General features: G+C 37.5%; 1 protein-coding gene across 1 annotated transcript in view; it reads right to left on the bottom strand.

Annotated features, from left to right (window-relative positions):
- The window catches only part of Tmc1 (transmembrane channel like 1), a 235,941-nt gene that overhangs the window by 103,342 nt on the left and 112,046 nt on the right, over positions 1-20,553 (bottom strand). The window contains exons 2-3 of the mRNA XM_040741971.1: positions 15,042-15,089; positions 7,881-8,040 (exon numbers count right to left, since the gene is read on the bottom strand). Coding sequence (XP_040597905.1) covers positions 7,881-8,040; positions 15,042-15,089 — 208 coding nt within the window. The remainder of the gene's footprint in view (positions 1-7,880; positions 8,041-15,041; positions 15,090-20,553) is intronic.

Genomic DNA, 20,553 nt, shown 5'->3' with positions numbered 1-20,553 from the left:
CCAAACCTAAAAAGGCTCCTTCCCCCTTTTAAAACTCAGCTGCCCAAAGTCAATGAGGAGTCCCCTAAGCTCTAGAATTCACATCCCAACACTGCCATCAGGCCAGCTTCAGGATTATTATAACCTTCAACAATGCTATTTTCATGCTGATGCTTAACAGGGAAGTGTTCTTTTATGTACTTAGCCTCTAGCTGTCAGAACGAGGAAGCTGTGGAAGGGATAGTTACAGATCCATCAAGATACACGCTTCTCTCCTCTGTTCCCCTTGGCAGCTATCCTCCCTCACTCTATGTTTCATTTAAGAACCTTATTTTTCAATAAGGATAATAAATTAAAGGTGAAGATGTCTTTGAAGTGTCCTTAGAAATTTTAAATTAGCCCTGTCTCACGAGAAAAGGGGAAAAATTGAAACAGGGAAAAATGAAACTCTGCTTCTCAGAGGAAACCTAATCTGTTAATTACACCCAAAACTTCATTTGATAAAATTCAGCTTGAAATGCTTTCAGTACCAGCAAAGGCTTTGAAGGCGCCTTCAAAGGAATTTTGCTTCTCACTAAGTAGATTCCATGTTTTTTTTCTGTGATCCTACTGTTGCAAAACTGGAAGCTAAAGAAAACAAAATCTAAACATGAGCCACGTGTTTTGAGTGGGGCAGCATAATACTATATTACAGAAATCAAATTGTTGGCAATAGATTGTTTTAATTATTAGAATAGTGTCTCAATTTTAAATATACCCTTTTGTGCTTAATATTATGGTGCTGAGACTAGGACTCTTGTAAGCCATAGTTTTGCTTTGTAAGGAGACTCAGTTTTATGTTCAAACTGTAGGAATCGCTAAGTACCTTTCCTCATCTTTTCCTGGGGATTCCTGCTACTTCCATTTGCCTCCTAGACTGACACTTCCTCCTTGGTAACACTTGACTCCAGGAGGTTGAGTCTAGTCTGTCATCTCTCCCAACAGGAGCAGAATTAACTTCATCCTCTCTGTGCATCAGCCCTCTCTGGCACTTCAGGCTTCAGCTCCCTTGGTCTCTCCACAACATGTCACATTTCCCTTTTAATACTTTCAAGGTTCCAGCTCATGAATGTTAGCTGCCTTAGACAGCTGCTGCCATCATATTTCACTTCCCTTGCTTGCCTTTACAAAAGACCGAGTTAATGAGTCTTTTATTTACAACCTCTAACAACCCTCATACAAAATTCTCAGTATTCAATTCATGGTTGAAGTCTCTCACCTCACTAGAGCCAGACTGAAAAAGAGATTGGAAAATATTCATTATTGTTGAAAACATATTTTATATTTCACTGAGCTTCTTATTGGACACAACAGGTATATGGAGGAAAGCTATTTTTAAATGATTAATCATAATGTAGGAGGACACATTTGCAGATTGCAGACCAGGCTAGAAAATGACTTTGTAATCTCCTACTTGTTGTCAATATATAGTTTCTAACAATGCCTTTATTCTTTTAATAAAAATTGAGATTACCCCAGAATAACACCTTCTAATGGTAGAATGTTTTGGGGGCAAACTTGCTTGTCAACTCAACACACTTAAGAAGAGGGAACCTCCGCTAAGGAACTGTCTCTATCAGATTGGCTTGGAGGCATGTCTGTTAGAAGTTTCCTTGACTCCTAATTGATGCAGGAAGACCCAGCCTACTGTGGAGGATGTTGAGACTTGGCAGATGGGCCTGGCCTGTAAAAGAAAGGTAGCTTCATCAGCCAGCCATGGGGAGCAAGTCAGCAAACAGCTTTCCTCCGTGGTTCCTACCTTTGCTCCTGCTTGATTTCCTGCTCTGACTTCCCTCTATGATAGATGGTGAAGTGAAAGCTTAAACCAGTGGTTCTCAACATGTGGGTCATGACCCCTTTGATGGTCAAATGACCCTTTCACTGGGTAACCTATCAGATATACTGCATATTAGATATCTACATTATAATTCAAAACAGCATCAAATTACACTTATGAAGTAGCAACAAAAATAATTTTATGGTTGGGAGTCACCACAGCATGAGGAACTGTATTAAAGACTTATAGCTTTAGGAACATTGAGAACCATTGGATCCCTTTCCATCCATAAGTTGTTTTTGGTCAAGGTTTTATCACAGCAACAGAAAGCAAACTGGGAAATGTATTTTGCTGAAAATAGCAATCTTGGCTCAAGAAAACAATGCAAGGAGCCTCGCTAAGATGTAATTCAGATGATCACTGGGTTATTTCTTTTAATTATTGGTATTTATTATACAAAATCCTGTGATACTGTATAACAATGGCATAAAATACTTGAGATAATCTGAAGCAATATATAGGTTGGGTTGGTTAGTCTTAGAAAGGTTAGATAGGTTTTATCAAAATAATTCAACTTGTTTCCATGTAGTTGTAGAAATGAACACAAATCATAAAACAAGTTTCTTTTAAAAATAAAGCTACCAAAAGGAACTAGATACATGAAACTCTCAAGAATGGAGTCAATTTACCATAAGAGATTTTTAAGATTAGTAACTTAATTATATGATATTTCAAGTCTTTAATTGACCCACTATTCCAAGAATAACCCATGTGTACATTAAGTAATATAATATACTACATTAATGAGCTCCTCCATGAATCATATATAAGACCATCTCAGTAAGGATAAAAGAATGAGCCAATCAATGTATGAATGGTCTCAAAGCTTATAAATTTACATGCCAAATATAAGAGATCATTTAACAGAGACCTTTCTGACACTAACCTACTTCCCCTGTAGCCCTGAATTTCCAGAAACTTTCACTTCTTTCAGTCTCCAAATACTTTGATCATATTTTTTCTCCAGCACATATAACCTATCTTACTTCATAATAATTTGTGTCTGGGTAGCTTCTTCCTTCCTGTACTATAAATTTGGGAGTCTGTATAAATATTTATTGAAGAAACACTTATGTCTCAAACTTTCCTGAATAACATTGAGTTCTTACCCTGAACCCAGTAATTGAATCAATGTGTACTGGAACACGCTCTACAAAGTTCCTATAACTTGGGAAGATATACTCTCCTGCAGTAAGTGGCCGGAGACTTGTATATTTTTAAAGACTTGGTTAATTGTTCGTAACTTCCAAGAGGATCCTGCTGTACTTCAAAGTGTGGCTGACAAATAAGTTACCTTCAAATACCCAAGCAACTAAAATACAACACTCATCTGCATCACAAAGAAACTGCTTATCTAGGAACCATCCACAGAAAACTCTCATGTATGTATGTATATATATATACATATATATATATATATAAACATATGTTCCACCTTCTAAAATTCAGAACTGTTCTGTGCAAGAAAGACTTTCTATCTTAAGCTTACCAACAGTTGTGAGTAAAAACAGGCATAACATACTGAATTTTTACTACTGTGAATGTTTTGCTTACTTATTTAAAAGTGGGTCAGGAAAAGCCTGTGATATCACTAGAAATACTCTACAGTGTCTATCAAGGCAGTATGTCTTAACCATCCTTAACCATCACCAAAGATAGCATTATAGCCTTGGATTCACTTGGATTTAAATGTTTAGGAGGGTAAGGGAAACTCCCTGAGGCTTTGCTTGAACATTTAAAGAAGAAAGATTTTGAATTAAGTCACTTTAATTCACTTAAGCCAATATGTCCTCATTTTTCCTACTAATTTCCTTCAAAATACATTTCAAAAGAATATTTTTCTTCTTAACAAAATATTCTTATCTATAAAGAAAACAATAGAAAGATACACCCTAAAATATTAGTCAGAATGCCAACATTAAATATACAGAGCACCATGGCTTTGACAAGATAATTTGAACATTTTGTGGAGACTAAAGTTGGCTCTGTGAAAGGTTTGTGAGATGGGAGTAACTACAGGATTCTCAGAACCAAAATGGAAGTGAAACCAACTGAGATGAGACACTGTCATAGAAGAAGATTCAACTGATGGGTGTGGACCTGTTTCCCAGAGGCTGGGCATTTTATATGAAAGCCCTAAGTGAATCAGGTAAGTAGAAAGAATCCAGCCTATTGTGCCAGTCATCTTAGAAAGATTCTCCTCCTCAGGGCATAAATGCGAAGGAAAAGCAAATTCTATTATGGAATTTGTGGCACACATGTGTGCACTGGTGATGTTTTCTTGATTAAATCCTTCCTAGAAAGAACAAGCTTTCCTAATAGGACATAATGCTCTATAATAGCACTAACCATCATAACATTACATGGGACTTGGAATTGGATTAGATTTTACTTTTTTTAAATGCTTGTTAAAAAGAAAATGCAAATCAAAATAACAGTTAAAAATCTAAAGCAAATGATATCTTTTAATTGAAGGAGAAGGAAAAAGAAATAAAAGTATAAGGGAAATTAAAATTTTAAGCTAAAGTATTTCTAAAAAGAAGTATACCCGAGAGGAGGCTGGGAGTCCAGGGAAGCAGCTGTTCCTCAGGCAGCATCAGGTAAACAGGCCGGCTTCCCAGCCTGTGTTCCAGTGCCTGCAGATCGCCTGGGAACTGCACAGAGCTCCCAATCCCGGTAGGAACCAAGGACCCCAGACTCAGGTCTTCTCTTCCACCAAGGAGACCAGGAAACCAGAGGAGGGTGAGAGTCCAGGGAATCAGCTGTTCCTCCTTTGAATCTTTGAAGAAAGAAATTAAAGAAGCCCTCAGAAAATGGAAAGATCTCCCATGCTCTTGGATAGGTAGGATCAATGTAGTAAAAATGGCAATCCTGCCAAAAACAATCTACAGATTCAATCCAATCCCCATTAAAATCCCAGCACAATTCTTCACAGACCTTGAAAGAACAATAATCAATTTTGTATGGAAAAACAAAAGACCCAGGATAGCCAAAACAACCCTGTTCAACAAGGCAACGTCTGGAGGCATCACCATCCCTGACCTCAAGCTCTAGTCCTGAAAACAGCTTGGTATTGGCACAAAAATAGACAGGTAGACCAATGGAATCGAATTGAAAACCTGGGTATTAACCCACACACGTACGAACACCTGATCTTTGACAAAGAAGCTAAAAATATACAATGGAATAAAGAAAGCATCTTCAACAAATGGTGCTGGCATAATTGGAGACTGGCATGTAGAAGAATGCGGATCGATCCATGTTTATCGCCATGCACAAAACTTAAGTCCAAATGGATCAAAGACCTCAACATAAATCCAGCCACACTGAACCTCTTAGAAGAGAAAGTGGGTGGTACCCTTGAACGAATTGGTACTGGAGACAGCTTCCTGAACATAACACCAGTAGCACAGACAGTGAGATCAACAATTAATAAATGGGACCTACTGAAACTGAGAAGCTTCTGTAAGGCAAAGGACACAGTCAGCAAGACAAAAAGGCAGCCCACAGAATGGGAAAAATATTCACTAATCCCACATCTGACAGAGGGTTGATCTCCAAAATTTACAAAGAACTCAAGAAGCAAGTCTCCAAAACACCAAAGGACCCTATTAAAAAGTGGGCTGCAGAACTAAATAGAGAGTTTTCAATAGAGGAGTCTAAAATGGCTGAGAGGCACTTGAGAAAGTGCTCAACATCCTTAGCCATCCGAGAAATGCAAATCAAAACAACTCTGAGATACCATCTCCTGTCAGAATGGCTAAAATCAAAAACACCAATGACAATTTATGCTGGAGAGGATGTGGTAAAAGGGGGACACTCCTCCATTGCTGGTGGGAGTGCCAACTAGTTCAGCCACTTTGGAAATCAGTATGGAGATTCCTCAGAAAAATGGGAATAAACCTACCACAAGACCCAGCAACTCCACTCTTAGGCATATATCCAAAAGATGCCCATTCATACAACAAAGATGTCTGTTCCACTATGTTCATAGCAGCTTTATTTGTAATAGCCAGAACTTGGAAGCAACCTAGATGTCCCTAAACTGAAGAGTGGATAGAGAAAATGTGGTACATCTACACAATGGAGTACTATTCAGCAGAAAAAAATAATGGAATCATGAGATTCGCAGGCAAATGGATGACACTAGAAGAAACCATCCTGAGTGAGGTAACCCAGTCACAAAAAGAGAAACATGGCATGTACTCTCTCATATATGGATTTTAGACATAGATCTGGGGAGTGCCAGCCTACAATCCTATGGCCAGAGAGTCTGGGAAACAGAAACTTCATTTAGTGGCTGATCGAAGAAGAGGCAGACTCCCTTGGTTAAGTACTGAGCTGAACTCAAGAAAGCCAGTAACAGAGAGGGAGGACTGATGATCAAAGGGATTAAGACTAGGCTGGTTTAACCCCCAGAAACAGCTGACCAGACAAAGGTTAACTCTTGAATCCCAGGCATCAGCCTGGGAATCCAGCATAGGACTGATCAAGACCCCCTGAATCTGGGTGTCAGTGAGGAGGCCTAGGTAATCTATTGAGCCTTGGGCAGCAGATCAGTACCCATCCCAAGTTTACACATGGACTTTGGACTCCCATAGAACAATGTGAGGTGCACTCTCACCCTGAACTCTTAGGGAAGGGTCTAGGCCCTGCCCTATATGAAATGACAGACTATGGACACCCCCATGGAGGGCCTCACCCTCCCTGGGGGAATGAGGGGATAACGGGGGGGGGGTTGGGGGGAGGGCACGGGAGGAGGGGAGGGAAAGGGAGAGGGACCTGGAACTGACTTGTAAAGCAACCTTGTTTCTTATCTAAATTTAAACTGGAAAATAAAAAGAAAATAAAAAAAAGAAGTATACCCTATCAATGCAAAGCTTTGTGCCCCTACCTGACAAATTTCCATACAGTTTCGTCAAATAATCACTATTTCTTAGGATAATGTAATAGAGTTGCTGAATACTGAAAGATATCATCTTGGGAGGATGAGTTGAGAACATGCTTCAGTGAGTAGAAGAGTAATGGATCTCACTGCCTGTTGGTAGTCCACAAAGCCTCCTAATCTTCAGGTATAGAACAGGTTGACTCTTTGCTTGAATACTTTTCAAAGACTCTAGGTTCTCCCATAATTAGATGTGTGCAGGCACACTTTTCTTCCCTCCTTGTCATCATCAAATTTCCAGTAACCCAAAAAATAATATTCTTGGATCTTTTAAAAATAACATTTAAACACATTACTCTCTACAGTGTCAGAAGTTTGGAGCTAAAAGATGTTGATTTTTTTAAATATAAATATGATCTGAGTGTGGTGGCTCACACCTTTAATCTTAGCACTTCAGAGGCTAGCCTAGTTCACACAGTGAATTCCAGGCCAGCCAAGGCTTACATAGTAAGACCCCGTCTTCAGAACAAGAACAAACTAATTGTGTGTGTGTGTGTGTGTGTGTGTGTGTGTGTGTGTGTGTGTGTGTATCCCCAACCTTCTATGACAGAAACCAGCAGCACACTTTCTTTCTATAAAATTCCTAGCAGTTAGCATTTTAGGCTTCTTTGAATACTACATACAACTCTGTCTTGTACTCATTTCTTTATTAATAACCCTATAACACTGTAAAAAATTGTTCATAGCTCTTATACTAGCTTTAGTAGTATTTTACAAAATATTTCTCCATTAAAGTGACTGGAGCTCATTCTTCTGGAGTTTTCTATATATCATATGTTACACTGTATACAATTTGATATTATAATTTTCACATATTTAAAACAACCATAATATTGTAAAAGCCTGTGACAATTTAAGTCTTTCCAAGGAGATTTCCTCATAGTTCATAGTGTATATTCATTTTAGAAACTATATTTTAGTATTTAAATTTAAGTGGAGAAAAATGGCAGATCAGATTCCAAATGTCATATGGAAGTACTTTTAATGACTGATAAAAGTCCAGTGAGTTTCCACATAGAGCAATCTTCTTGCATGTGTTTTTGTATAATAATGCCACCAGCTATAGGGAAAATAACTTACGCTCCTCTCCTCAGCCTCCTCCGCCTTTCTTTTTCTCTTGCCTTCCTTGTTTCTTCATCCTCTGGCTCTGGTTCTGGATCATCCTCATTGATGATGTCTCTGGTCCGTTTCCTCTTTGGTCTCAAGCTTTCTCTTCTAGGTAGTTTATCTTCTTCTTCACCTGACCATGGCAGTTGATACATCAGTAAGAAGCATCATAAAGTGCCTGTTTTCTCTTAGTAATAAGTTTATTCTTGCTTCTTAATAACTGTCCCACAAAGCAGTGACTGCAACTATCAGTTCCAAACAATGTAAGATGAAATATTACTTTACACATCCATGCATGTGCACACACACACACACACACACACACACACACACACACACACACACACCTAACTTAATTTGCTCTGTGGTTCATCTATTCAAACATGCAGGTATGGGTCTCTCCATTGCAATTAATCCTTACAGTTCCAGTCTTTGTTTATTAAGATAAATCATTGACTTGGAGTTTAGCAATATATTATGATTTCTAAAACCATTCAAATAAGTCTCAAGTTTAAAAGCTACCATGTAACATGTAATATAAAATTAGAAAGCACTGTGTATTTATTACTAGTTTTTCTAGGACAGAGACCAAGACTCATAAGGAAATGTCTACAAGCCAAAACAGTTTTAGAGAAATTGATTAAATCCTTGAAGTTTTCCTTGATGAAATTATCCACCCTTATTTTAGTATTTTAGTATTCATTTTAGGAGTCTGCTTAATTTGACAACACTTGCACAAACCACTGGGTTCAATCGATTGTCCTGCTTTTGTCTCCCAATACCTGGGACTACAGGTACCACACCTAACTCATTTTCATTGTTGACTCCATATAATTGTTTCTTATTTTTCTGAAGTTATATTTTTCCATCCCTTAAAAATGCATAATTTCTCAATTTAGTGTACTCACTGGTAAATTCCACAGTCTTTAAGAGTGTTGTCTGACGGTTCTAGTGGGGGCTTTCCAATACTGGTGCATGTCTTTATGAAACTCTTTGAGATTTAAGAGGAGGAACATAACTCATTTCATGAGACCCACACAACTGTCATACCCAAGAGACTAAAGGAAATTATTTCTGATGAATATAGATTCAAAGTCTCACAAAGAAACATTAGTTGAGTCCAATGCAACAACGTAGTGAAAAGACTGTGCAGTGTAACCAAGTAGGATTTATCAATGAGATATAGATGGTTCAGTATGCAAAATTCAAATAATGTGACATTGCTACCTTGACAGAATGAAGGAAAAGATCACATTAATAGATGAAGGAAATCTCTTAACAAAACTGGACATGTAAAGTTTCATGTAGAAGATTTTACTAAATAAGAATAGAAAGAATCACCTCACCATAATAAAGGTCTTATGTAAACACTACCAGTATGGTCAACAGTGGAAAAAATCAGCTTTCCCTCAAAAATTGGGAGTAAGCCAAAGAAGCAAACTCTTTCAGCATAGTACTTAAAAGCCCTTAGTAGAACCATCAGGTAGCAAAAAGAAAATAAGTAAAAGGATCTCAGCTGAACAAAAGTAAACTATCAGTTTACAGAAGACACAATGTTACATAGAAAACTTCAAGATGCTACAAATATCTGTTAGAATAAATGAATTTAGTAAAAATTACAGAATTTGCAAAATTGATGTATAAAATTTAGTTGTATTTTTTACACTAAAAAGGAAATGAATAAGACAATTATATTTAGAAAAGCCTGAAAAGGAATGAAGCATGTTTGAATACACTTTACTGAAGGAATGCAAGACTTTTTATACACCAGAATTTTTTTAAATGCTGATGAAGAAAGTTAAAGATGACACAAGAAGTTGAAAGATATATTACATCTGTGTCTCATCTGTGTCTTGAAATATTTAACATTATGAAAATGTTCATAGTCAATGAAAACTCAATTACAGTCTCCATATCATTTTTTTTCAATAGAAAATAAATTTCAAAAGTTCATATGAAATCACAAAAGACCCAAATCAGAAAAAGCATTCTTGATTAAAATGAACACAATTGGTAATCCTGTAAGCTACAATACCACATTGCCAGGCAAGATGTATCCAGTGGTGCAATAATGGCATTACTCTTATGGGTGTAACCAACTATTTCCTGATTGGATTTGAGATCTCTTCCATTGGAGGGATTTCATGCCTAGTACCATATACCTGATCAAAAGGTGTTAGACCCTTGAGGGATGGGGACTTACTATTATTTTGCTAAACAGACATGTTGTCAAAATGCTTCCAAATATGTTTATGTTGGTATCCATGGATTAAACCACTCTAACCTTGCTCAAAGAAGCTTTTGTTTTTCAGGGTTTTGTTCATTTGTTTTTACAGTAGGCAGTAAGCAATGCTGAGATTCTTTTAGTAGTTAAAGTTCTAATAATAACTGACTTTTGATTGCTCAGCCTTAAGCAAGCCCCTTCAAGGGTCATGAAACACTGTAGATGAGAGGGACAGAAAGAATGTAGGAGTCAGAGCATGTGAAGAAGTGCTGTGAAAAGCTGATTCCTCGACATAACCTGACTATTGTACCTATGGGCTCACAGCAGCAGTGATACTCATGTGTCTCAGTGATGTAGCTACTACTAATTTACCCTTGATCAAGTAAATAACCCCCAATTGTTGAATATGCAGAGAACTCAAATTATATGCAGCAGATCACAAATAAAAATGACATCAAAATAGAGGGTGGAGGTCAATTGGAAGTGAACGGGTTTCATTGAGAAAGGGAAGAGGATAGCCAAAGATAATGGGGAGAATATGATCAAAACACACTATATATGTGTGAAATTAGAAAAGAATAAAGAAAAATCTAAAAAGAATAATGAAACTGTGTCACAACACCTGACTTCAAAATATAAATATGCAGTAATAAAACCAAAATGTTATTGATGAAAGAAAACATCCATGTAGCCCAATAGAAGGGAACAGAGAGCCCCAAAGTAAACATGAACATGTACAATCAAGTGATAATCAAAAATATTCCAAAGAATACAAAATGAGGTCATCAACAAGTGACAACAAAGAACTAGATAGCTCTGTAAAAACAGAGGCTCAAAGCCCTCATCTACATTATAACAAATATTAATTCAGAATGTATTACACTTGAATGTAAGATACATTTTAGAATTTCAAAATCTATGCCAGAAAGGCTTTATAATATTGATTTTAGTAAATTTTTTGTACATAACATCAAAAGTACAAGAAATAAAAGAAAAAAAAAAAACGTGGCACAATTAGGAGCCGAGAGAGGAAGATGGCCTTAAGGGCAAAGTCCTACATTAATACTATCTCCTTTTTCTATGGTTTCAGGTAAAACCATTTTGGAGAAAAGTACTGTAGTATACCAAGTAGTATTTATGTCAACCATCTTTAGTATGCTTGCTAAATATGGCTGGAAATATGTTTGGCATTTACCCACAACTTTGAGCTAATCATGCCCAAGAATGTGCTGACTATTTTTCCTCCTCGACGTATAACGTTAAACTGAGAATCCTCCCAATGTCTGTCATAAACTGAAGGTGATGCAGATGTACCACCTATAAAGAGCTGACTTACACAAATAGGTTTAAGCTCAGTACTTCAGAGCCTCAGGCTTCCTTCATTCAAAAAAGACACTGCTTATGGAATAATCCCAGTGCTCCCGTCCCAGCTGCAGACAGTGAACCTGTACATTCCTCTACCCTTGCTCATGTTTATCTGCTTTGTACTCACCAAGAAAAGGTGTGCTTAGCCGTAGGACCCCGTCAAAGGAAAAACTTTTATGCAACAATGGAATTAGTTCAATTTAAAAAAACTGTAGAATAAAATGCATACTTGCAAACCATGTATCTGAGAAGGGATTAATGTCCAAGATACATAAGGTACTCCTGTGAATAAATAATACGATAAAATAATGGTAATGGTCTATGCTTTAAAATAATTAAAGGCCTTTTAATAAGGATCTATCTAAAGAAGATATTCAAAATGACCAACAGACACATGAAGGTGTGTATTATACCTTTAATCATTAGAGAAATGGAAACCAAAACTGCAGTGAGATATTAGTCCACTCTTGTTAGGAAAAATTATCAAAAATATAGTAAGTGATGGCAACTATGTGAAGCAATTAGAATCCACAAGCAATACTGGTGGGAAGGTAACATAGCACAATCACCAAGAAAAACATGGAATTCTTCAAAATAGGAAGTAAAAGTATCTGGTGCTTCAGCAATGCCAATCGCAGGCATTAACCCAAAAGAACTTAACTGAGATCTTCTAAAAGTATTATCACCTCATGGTCACTGAAGCACTATTCACTATTTATAACAACTAAGATATAGATACAGCATAAACATCCATCAACAGAGACAGGAAATGTACTATATTCCTGTAATGGGATATTCTGACGATAAAATTCAGGGAATACTGTTGTATGTTATAGCATGTATGAACACTGAAGACACTATGTCCAGGGACATAAACAATACAGAGAAAGACAAAAACTGCATGATTACACTTATATGAGATGTCTAAATTATTCAGGCTAAAAGGTGAATAATAGAATTGTAGCTGCCAGGGCCTAGGAAGAGCCAGAAATAAAATTGCAAATTCCCAAAAAATAAGTCCTAGGGATCTACTGTACAATATAACGCACAGTCTGCTGTTCATATTCTTTTGTTTTGTTTTGTTTTTCAAACAGGGTTTTACTGTATAGCCCTGGCTGTCCTGAAACTTGCTCTGTTGACCAGACCGGCCTCGAACTCAGAGAACCACCTCCCTCTGCTTCCTGAATATTTGGATTAAAAGTGTGTGCTACCACCACCTAGCTGTTGTTCATATTCTTACATTTCATATCTATAGCCTCAACTGACCACGGTTTAAAAATACTTAGAAAAACTGTCTTTACTGAATGTGTACATTTTTTTCCTCATCATTGTCCCCTAAAAATATCCAGAATGTTTACACCATCCTAGATACGATACAGAAATTTAGAGATTATTTAAAATACCATAAGGCTATACACAGGTAACAAATATGACATTTATAGAAGGTGATTGTGCATCTACAGATTTGGGGGTCTCTTTGGAATCCTGGAACCAATACTTGTAGATACCCAATAACAACAGTACCATGTTGTCCACTTTACAAAAACACCGAGAGTATAAATCTCTTATTATATGCTCTTAAAACAATGAAAATAAGTAAATAAAGATACTGAAATGCAATTACCAATTTGACCTAATTAACTTCTACAGAACAGTCTACCTAACGAACACATATTCAGGGAACATTGGATATCCTCCAGAGGAAGTCCCATTCTTAGCCACAAGTAAGTGTAAAAAGGGCCACAGAGAAGTAGCGAAGTGACAGGGAGAAAAGGGGGAGGGCAAGAATCCAAATGCTATAAAAATGGAAGTAGGAGCAATTTGAGGAAAAAGGCTCCCAGCAAAAAGTGGGTAGAGGGGAGACAGATAAAAGAGAACAAAGTAAAATGACATGTGTGCATAGAAACATCATAGTGAAATCTATTGTTTTGTATGCTAATCAAAAGAATTAATAATAAAATCAAATCTGGGAGTAAATATGACCTTAGTACATTGTGAGTACATTTAAAATGCAACAATAAACCTGTCATTTTGTAAAATTAATATATGTTAAGAAAAAGAGTCTGGAGCAAGGCATGTAGAAAGTGCATACCCAGCATGCAGAAAGTCCTGATTTGGTCCCCAGGACCCATCAACATGGCATAGTAACACATGCCTGTAATACCAACACTTCAAGAGGCAGAAGCAAGAAGATCAGAAGGTCAAGATCATCTTCAGCTACATAGAAAGATCAAGGCCAGGATGGGATATATGAAACCCTGTCTCCAATTTTATGTATATCAAAGAGCTGGTATGAGGATGGAGGGTAGGGGGAGTTCTGAAATAAGTTTGCCTGAAATATTAATAAAAAATCTATGCTATTAAGTTTGAATGGTTTAACCATGGGTTATATATATTTAAACCATTATTATATATACGCATATGCTATATATACATATATATTATATATACATATATGCTATATATACATATATATTATATATACATATATGCTATATATACATATATATATTCCAGTTAACACCTGCAGTTTAGAATGCAATTTAGAAACAAAAATAGTCAAACTTTAGTACATTATCTAGTTTCTACATATTCAAGTTTCAAGCAGTGAATGTTCAAGGTTGTCTATTAAACGACACTTCTGAAACAGATGTGATTCTCATTTAAGCAAGACACAGTGAAGTTCCAGGCAGTTTTCATTTGTGGGGAAGGAGTTCTTAGTCAAGGCATCATTGGCGGTCTGCTCACCGTGTATAGGTATTGAGGTGTTAGCCCGGTGTTCCTTAAAATGAACTCTTTTTCAGATGCTTCTCTTTCATTTTTGGTTTAAAATAGTTTGAACATTTACTCATACAATGACCTTCCTAATATCCCTGCCCATGTGTGGTCTGGGTGCCTGGAAAGGGACCTGACTCTTGAGCTGAATCTAGCCAAAGTGAAAACAAAGTAGCATTTCATACACATTATCTAGAAATGGGGTACTCAAGACAGACATGTTCTTTTGCTTAGTTGATTCTTCAGGTCAGCCCAAATATCCTAGTATCTAATTCACTTTGGAAATGTGCAGACAGGTGACTGTGTGTGTGTGTGTGCATGCAAGCATTGAGACGAGTGGCCAGGATGCACTATATAGTCAATTCTAGCCTTTAACACACAAAGAGTCACCTGCCTCTGCCTCCAAAGTGCTACCACCCATGTGTCACCAAACCCAGCATGAAGCCAACCCATTTTTGTCATCAGCCAAGGCTTTCCCAGAAAAAAATAGAACAGAAATAGAAAATATTAAACATGACTAATTTCTTCATGATGAGCAAGTTGTAAGTTGTGTTTGTGTCTACGTATGTGCATTCATGTGTACAAATGTGTATGTGTATAAGCAGGTTGTGCAACCACCAGCTGAACAGAACCTAGAGTGAGTGTTCAATTGGTTGATCAACATGCCCACACATGCCTATGGTTTTATGTGGTGGTTCAGGGGACAAGTTGGCAGCTGCATCCCTTACAATCCACAGGAAACTCTTCCCAAGGAGCCCAGCCTTGCTTACTTGAGCTTTCCTCTGTGTCTTCTTCTTTCTCCTCCACTTGGATTTGCACTGTTGAAGAAAAGAACAGAAATTACTTCAATGCCTGTGTGACTGTACTAGAATCATTTCTACCATAAGGCTTTTGTGCAGGGAAAAAAGAAAAGAAAATCTAGAACTGGAGAGATGGCTGGACCATTAGGAGCACTTTTTGGTCGTACAGAAGGCCCAAGATTCAATTTTCAGCACCCACATAGCAGCTTACAACTGTCTGGAATTTCCGTTCCAAGGGACCTAATGTCTTCTTCTGGCCTCCAAAGACACCATACACACAAATAGTACACAAACCTACATACACATAAAACCTTCATACACATAAAGTAAAAAGTTAAGTATTTTAAAACATTTTTTCTATTTCTATTTTGGAAACTAGTGTTTTTCTGATTATATAATACAGACATCCAAATATTACAAACTATATGACTTTTTGAAACATTATAAAATTTAAGTATTATATCAAAAAATTTCCTGTATAGACATAACCAAAGTTGGATCTTCCCTATTTCAGTTACTGCCTTATATCAGTGCAGTCTAAATGTCCCAGAGTATGAACCAAAAAAAAAAAAAGTGGGAACCTGTGACTTTAACATTCAAGATTTCTGTTTATTTCATACCCAAACTCAAGCTTCAATTTTACAAAGGAATATAATGGTCTTATAAAACGTTTTAGCAGTGCATTAATATGGGGAAAGTGTGGGATTTGGTGGAATCATCCTAATATTATCCCATGTTAAAGTTGAATTCATGACTACAAGGCATCACTCCACGCCAGAGGCAGAACTCTGTAATCTGTCTTAGAGGAACTAAGAGCTAGGCCTAGAGAGTGACTCAGTGGATCAAGCACTTGCTGCAGAAGTGTAAGGATTGAAGTTTGGACCCCAGAACACCTGGAAAAGCCATGCATGTGTGGCAGCCTTCTGCAGGACCATACTCGAGAGGCAGTGACTGAGGGGTCTTAGGCCCTGGGCAGACTGGCTAGCTGGCTAGCTATACTAAACAGAATCCTTGAGTTCAGGCTCCAGGGAGAAACTCTGCATCAATAAATAAGTGTGGAGCAATTGAGGAGGACACCTAATGTCAACTCCAAGTCTACACATGCTTGTACACATGTGTGTATTCACACATAGGAGCACACGTTCATATACAGGCATACCTCCTATAAACACACAAGCAAAATCAAAGAACAACAACAAAAAAAAAAAAACCAAAGTCTAGAAACTTGTCATAATTTAAGGTGGAGTAGCATAAGTATAAAAATGCCATGATGGCAAACAATATTGTGTTTCTGATTTTCTGTCAAAGGTAAGATCTTTAATCCCTGCATTCAGGAGGCAGAGATAAGCTAATCTCTGTGGGACTGAAGTCAGCCCATTCTAAATAGGGAACTCCAGTCTAGCTAAGGCTACCTAGTGAGACTCTGTCTCAAAAACAAGAGGTTCTTTTTTCCTGACAGACATATCAAAAAAGGCAACATGCCAGAGATGTAAATTTCATTCACAAAGCAGATTATTGTGAAAGCCCTTCTTCTCTTTAAATATTGTCTCCATAAAACATTTAAGATATGCAAAAATGTTATCTATCAACATCAGCCTTGGGCTGTGGAAATAAATGTCCTTTTGTCCAGGGTGGACACATGCCTTCTGTTGCTAGCAGAATTTTTATATCACCACAGAGACTGTGTAATAATGAAGCCAGGCAAATCTGAGAAGACTATGATCTTTAATAGGCCATGTTCATTATTTGCAATTAATGCCACCTCCAAGCTTCTTTAGTCAAAGAATTTCCTACAAAGAGCAAGGTCTTGTCATAGTACAGAATATGGAAAAAGCTGAAGACAATAGCAGATGTCAACCCACAGCTAATTCTCCAACTATCTTAGTTTGGATTACATTGCTATCAAGAAACACCATGAGCAACTTGTAGAGGAAAAGATTGATTTGCCTTTACTTCCATATAACCCAGTGATTCTCAACCAATACTCCCCAAAGACCATCGCAAAACACAGATACAATTCATAACAGTAGCAAAATTATAGTTATGAAGTAGCAAGAAAAATAGTTTTATGGTTGTGGGCGGCACAACACGAGGACCTGTATTAAAGGGTAGTTTCATTAGAAAGTTGAGAAACACTGGTATAACAGTTCATCATCAAAAGCAATGAGCACAGGAACTCACGCATGACAGGAACCTGGAGGCAGGAGTTGACACAGAGGCCATGGAAGTGTGCTTCTTACTAGCTTGCTCATCATGACTTGTTCAGCCTGCTTTCTTATAGAATAGTGGTTCTCAACCTGTGGGTTGTAACCCCTTTGAGGGTCACATATTACATATCTTGCATATCAATTTTTATATTACTATTTATAGCAATAGCAAAATTACAACAAAATCATTCTATGGTGTGAGTCACCATATCAACTAAAGGGTCCAGCATTAGGAAGGATGAGAACCACTGTTTCAGAACCTAGGACCAACAGCACAGGAATGATACAACCCTCAGTGGACTAGACCCCCACTCACCAATCACTAATTAAGAAATGTTCCACAGCTGGATCTTAGGGAGGCATTTTCTCAGCTGAGGTTCTCTCCTTTCAGATAACTCTTTATTTTTATGTCAAGTTGACATAAAACTAGCCAGCACACCAACTTATCCAAAGCAGCTATATTTCTAAAATGAGTAATATGTTGTGCTGACTTATAACTATCAAGTTTTTGGAATGTGATTTGATGGTTAAAAAAAAAGACAGGAAAACGATAAAATATTCATAGTATAAGACTTCAAAAATACAGTCTAATCTTTAGGAAAGGCCACAAACTATACAAAAACATCATCAAAAAAGTGGGTTTTCTCTAACACCAGCTAGGGTTGGAACAGAACAAAGCTGGAGTCAAGGATCATCTTCCCTGGTATAGAAATAGTAATTTTAACTGGCCATCAAAAAAAACCTAAGCATCCCTGTGGCATCAAGTAAGGAACTAAAAGATAGCTGTGAGTCCTAAGAGATGCATGACTCTTGCAGATACAGCCACACCCTTCCCCCTGAGTGGGCTGTTCTATGTGTGATCACCTCTTGCTCTCATAAGGTACTGTCTTTGCTCTAGCATTCCTTTTTCTGATAAGATCATTTTTATAGTCGTTGATGCAATAATTGGTGATCTTTTTCTTGACCCAAACCCTCAACTACAGCATCAGCAGAATCAAAAACTAAATCGAGATTTAAGACTATCAAAATTCATAGATCAAGCTTGATTTTAATGGAACTTCGTAGGGTTTTTAGAGTATCCATCAATTCTGCTCTGTATCCAGTTCCACTGAAAACAACGCTGAAGAAGCAAGCTAAGAAACCTAAGCCACACCCTGTGTAGAGGATTGTCCTTCCTTTCTCACACAACCTTTAGGAAACACTGCTGCCATTTTTTTACTTAGCACCCCCGCCCCTTACAGCTTATTCCCAATACTATGATCCCCTCATTCACTGGCTACTTTGAAAACTCTCTTGGTCGTCTTTTAAAATAACCCTTCTCTCCAGGAGTGATGTGAAGACAGTTGGAGGAGAGAAGACAGCCAGCTCTGTCAAAATGTTGGAGGCGACAAGAGAAACTATATCAGAGCATGCCTATTTAAGAAAAGAATATGCAGTAGGAACAGATGAACTCCTAGGCAACCCAGATCCTCATTTCATGCAAATAAAGTCAGTAATTAAAAAAACATAAAAGGAAACAACAGCAAAATGTCATAATTCAGAATCACTGAAGTTACTCAGAAAAGCGGATGTTGTCTGGAGCTTTCTTATTTAACCGGCGGTTCTGAAAGTCATTCTTTTTTTTTCAGGGTGTCACTAATCAAGTGGGTAAAAGAATTCACTATTATTTATTCCTCTGACCAAATTCAGCTCATACAGAGATGTCGTTGCACCAGATTATTATTTTGGAAAGTGAAAATTCTATTTTTTTCAACTCATGGTTATATATCCACAAAGATATACAGAACAAATGTTCTGGGGTAGGAATGAATAAAGTCTTAAAGAAAGTTCCCTTGATTTAAGGGGTTTTTTCATATTTGATATAAAAGGGGAAGAATGTCTCTGTAACAATTTTCTTTGAGATGGGGTTTATACATGAGATCTAAGATATTCAGGCATGCATTAAATAGGCGGCTGAGTATTTTAGCCTGAAGTTAAGAAGAAAGAGTGGGATGGAAATATAAACTTGGAATTATTAGCATGGAAATCTTTAAAGTCTTAAGATACAGAAAGAACACTAAGAAATTAAAAATAACAGTAGTGAAATGCAAGGAAAACACTAAGAAATTAAAAAAAACAGTAGTGAAATGCAAGGAAAATAGTTCTGAGATAGGAAGTAGAAATAGACAGTTCAGGGACAGGAACCTCCATTCATGTCTCGGCTGTAAACTGAAAATGTTATTGGGCCTGTCCTGGCTGAAGGCCAGGAATGTCGATGTTTGAATGCTCTCATGACTCCTAAATGATTTCAGGACAACATCTTGAGAGAAGGGAAGGTCACAGTAGCAATAAGGACCCACTGAAAGATGTTCATTTTTCTCTGATCAAGAAAACGAAATTTCTGGCCTGGGTGAAGACCTAAAATTCAAGGTTGTCAGGTGACTGACTTCGGAACAGGAACATCACTCAGAAAGGTGGAACATGGGGTATGCTGAAGAGATAGGAGAAACTAACAGGCCTTTAATGGGACAGGGTACCCACGGTACTTTTCTTACCAGAATTCCATACCCTAATACCTCACAGTGGCTGGTAGAGACCGCATTAGGGTATGGAATTCTGGTAAGAAAAATATCCCTGTGTCTCATTAAAGGTTTTTTGTTGTTGCTGAAGTTATTGCTTTTTTGTTGTTTTGTTTTGTTTTTGTTTTATCCTTTCTCTTACTTCATGAGGCTATCCAGAACTCATATGTTTCTGGTGCTCTTTCTTCTCTATCATGTGGTTGCTTGTCCTCCACGTGTCTGTCTTCCATGCCCTTCATCTTCCTCTTCATCTCCCTCTTCTGGGAAACTGCTGAGATGTACAGCTTGCCTGCCCTGGGGTTTTTCTTATAAGCTATAACATTGGCCTTGAGCTCCCTTTTGTGTCCATTCTGAAATTCTTTATTTATGAGACTTATGAGCCCCAAGGAACAGTCCTGATTTTGCCAGTAGCAGGCAGTAACAACCAATAGGGCTTCCCAGAATTTCTGGTGAAAATAAGATATTCTGGAAAACAAGAGATGTGTATCAAAGAAATATGGCACAGCTGCCAGTTAACCACAATTTGAACTGGAAACTAACCAGTGGATTTTCCAATATGGAAGTCAATCAATCAATATGGTGGCCATAGAACCAGGGAGGTGGTGTGAACCAAAGCCTGAGTTTGTGCAGCATAAAAGATAATAGGCTGTGGCTGGAGAGATGACTCAGAAGAGAAAGGCATCATATGCACCAAAGTTTGATTCCTGGATCCTGTAA

The sequence above is a fragment of the Mesocricetus auratus genome, unplaced genomic scaffold (genome assembly GCF_017639785.1).
Source record: "Mesocricetus auratus isolate SY011 unplaced genomic scaffold, BCM_Maur_2.0 Super-Scaffold_4256, whole genome shotgun sequence".
In the NCBI taxonomy this organism is placed as follows: Eukaryota; Metazoa; Chordata; class Mammalia; order Rodentia; family Cricetidae; genus Mesocricetus; species Mesocricetus auratus.
Note: the sequence above shows the minus strand (reverse complement) of the source record. Positions and strands in the feature narration are given on the sequence as shown.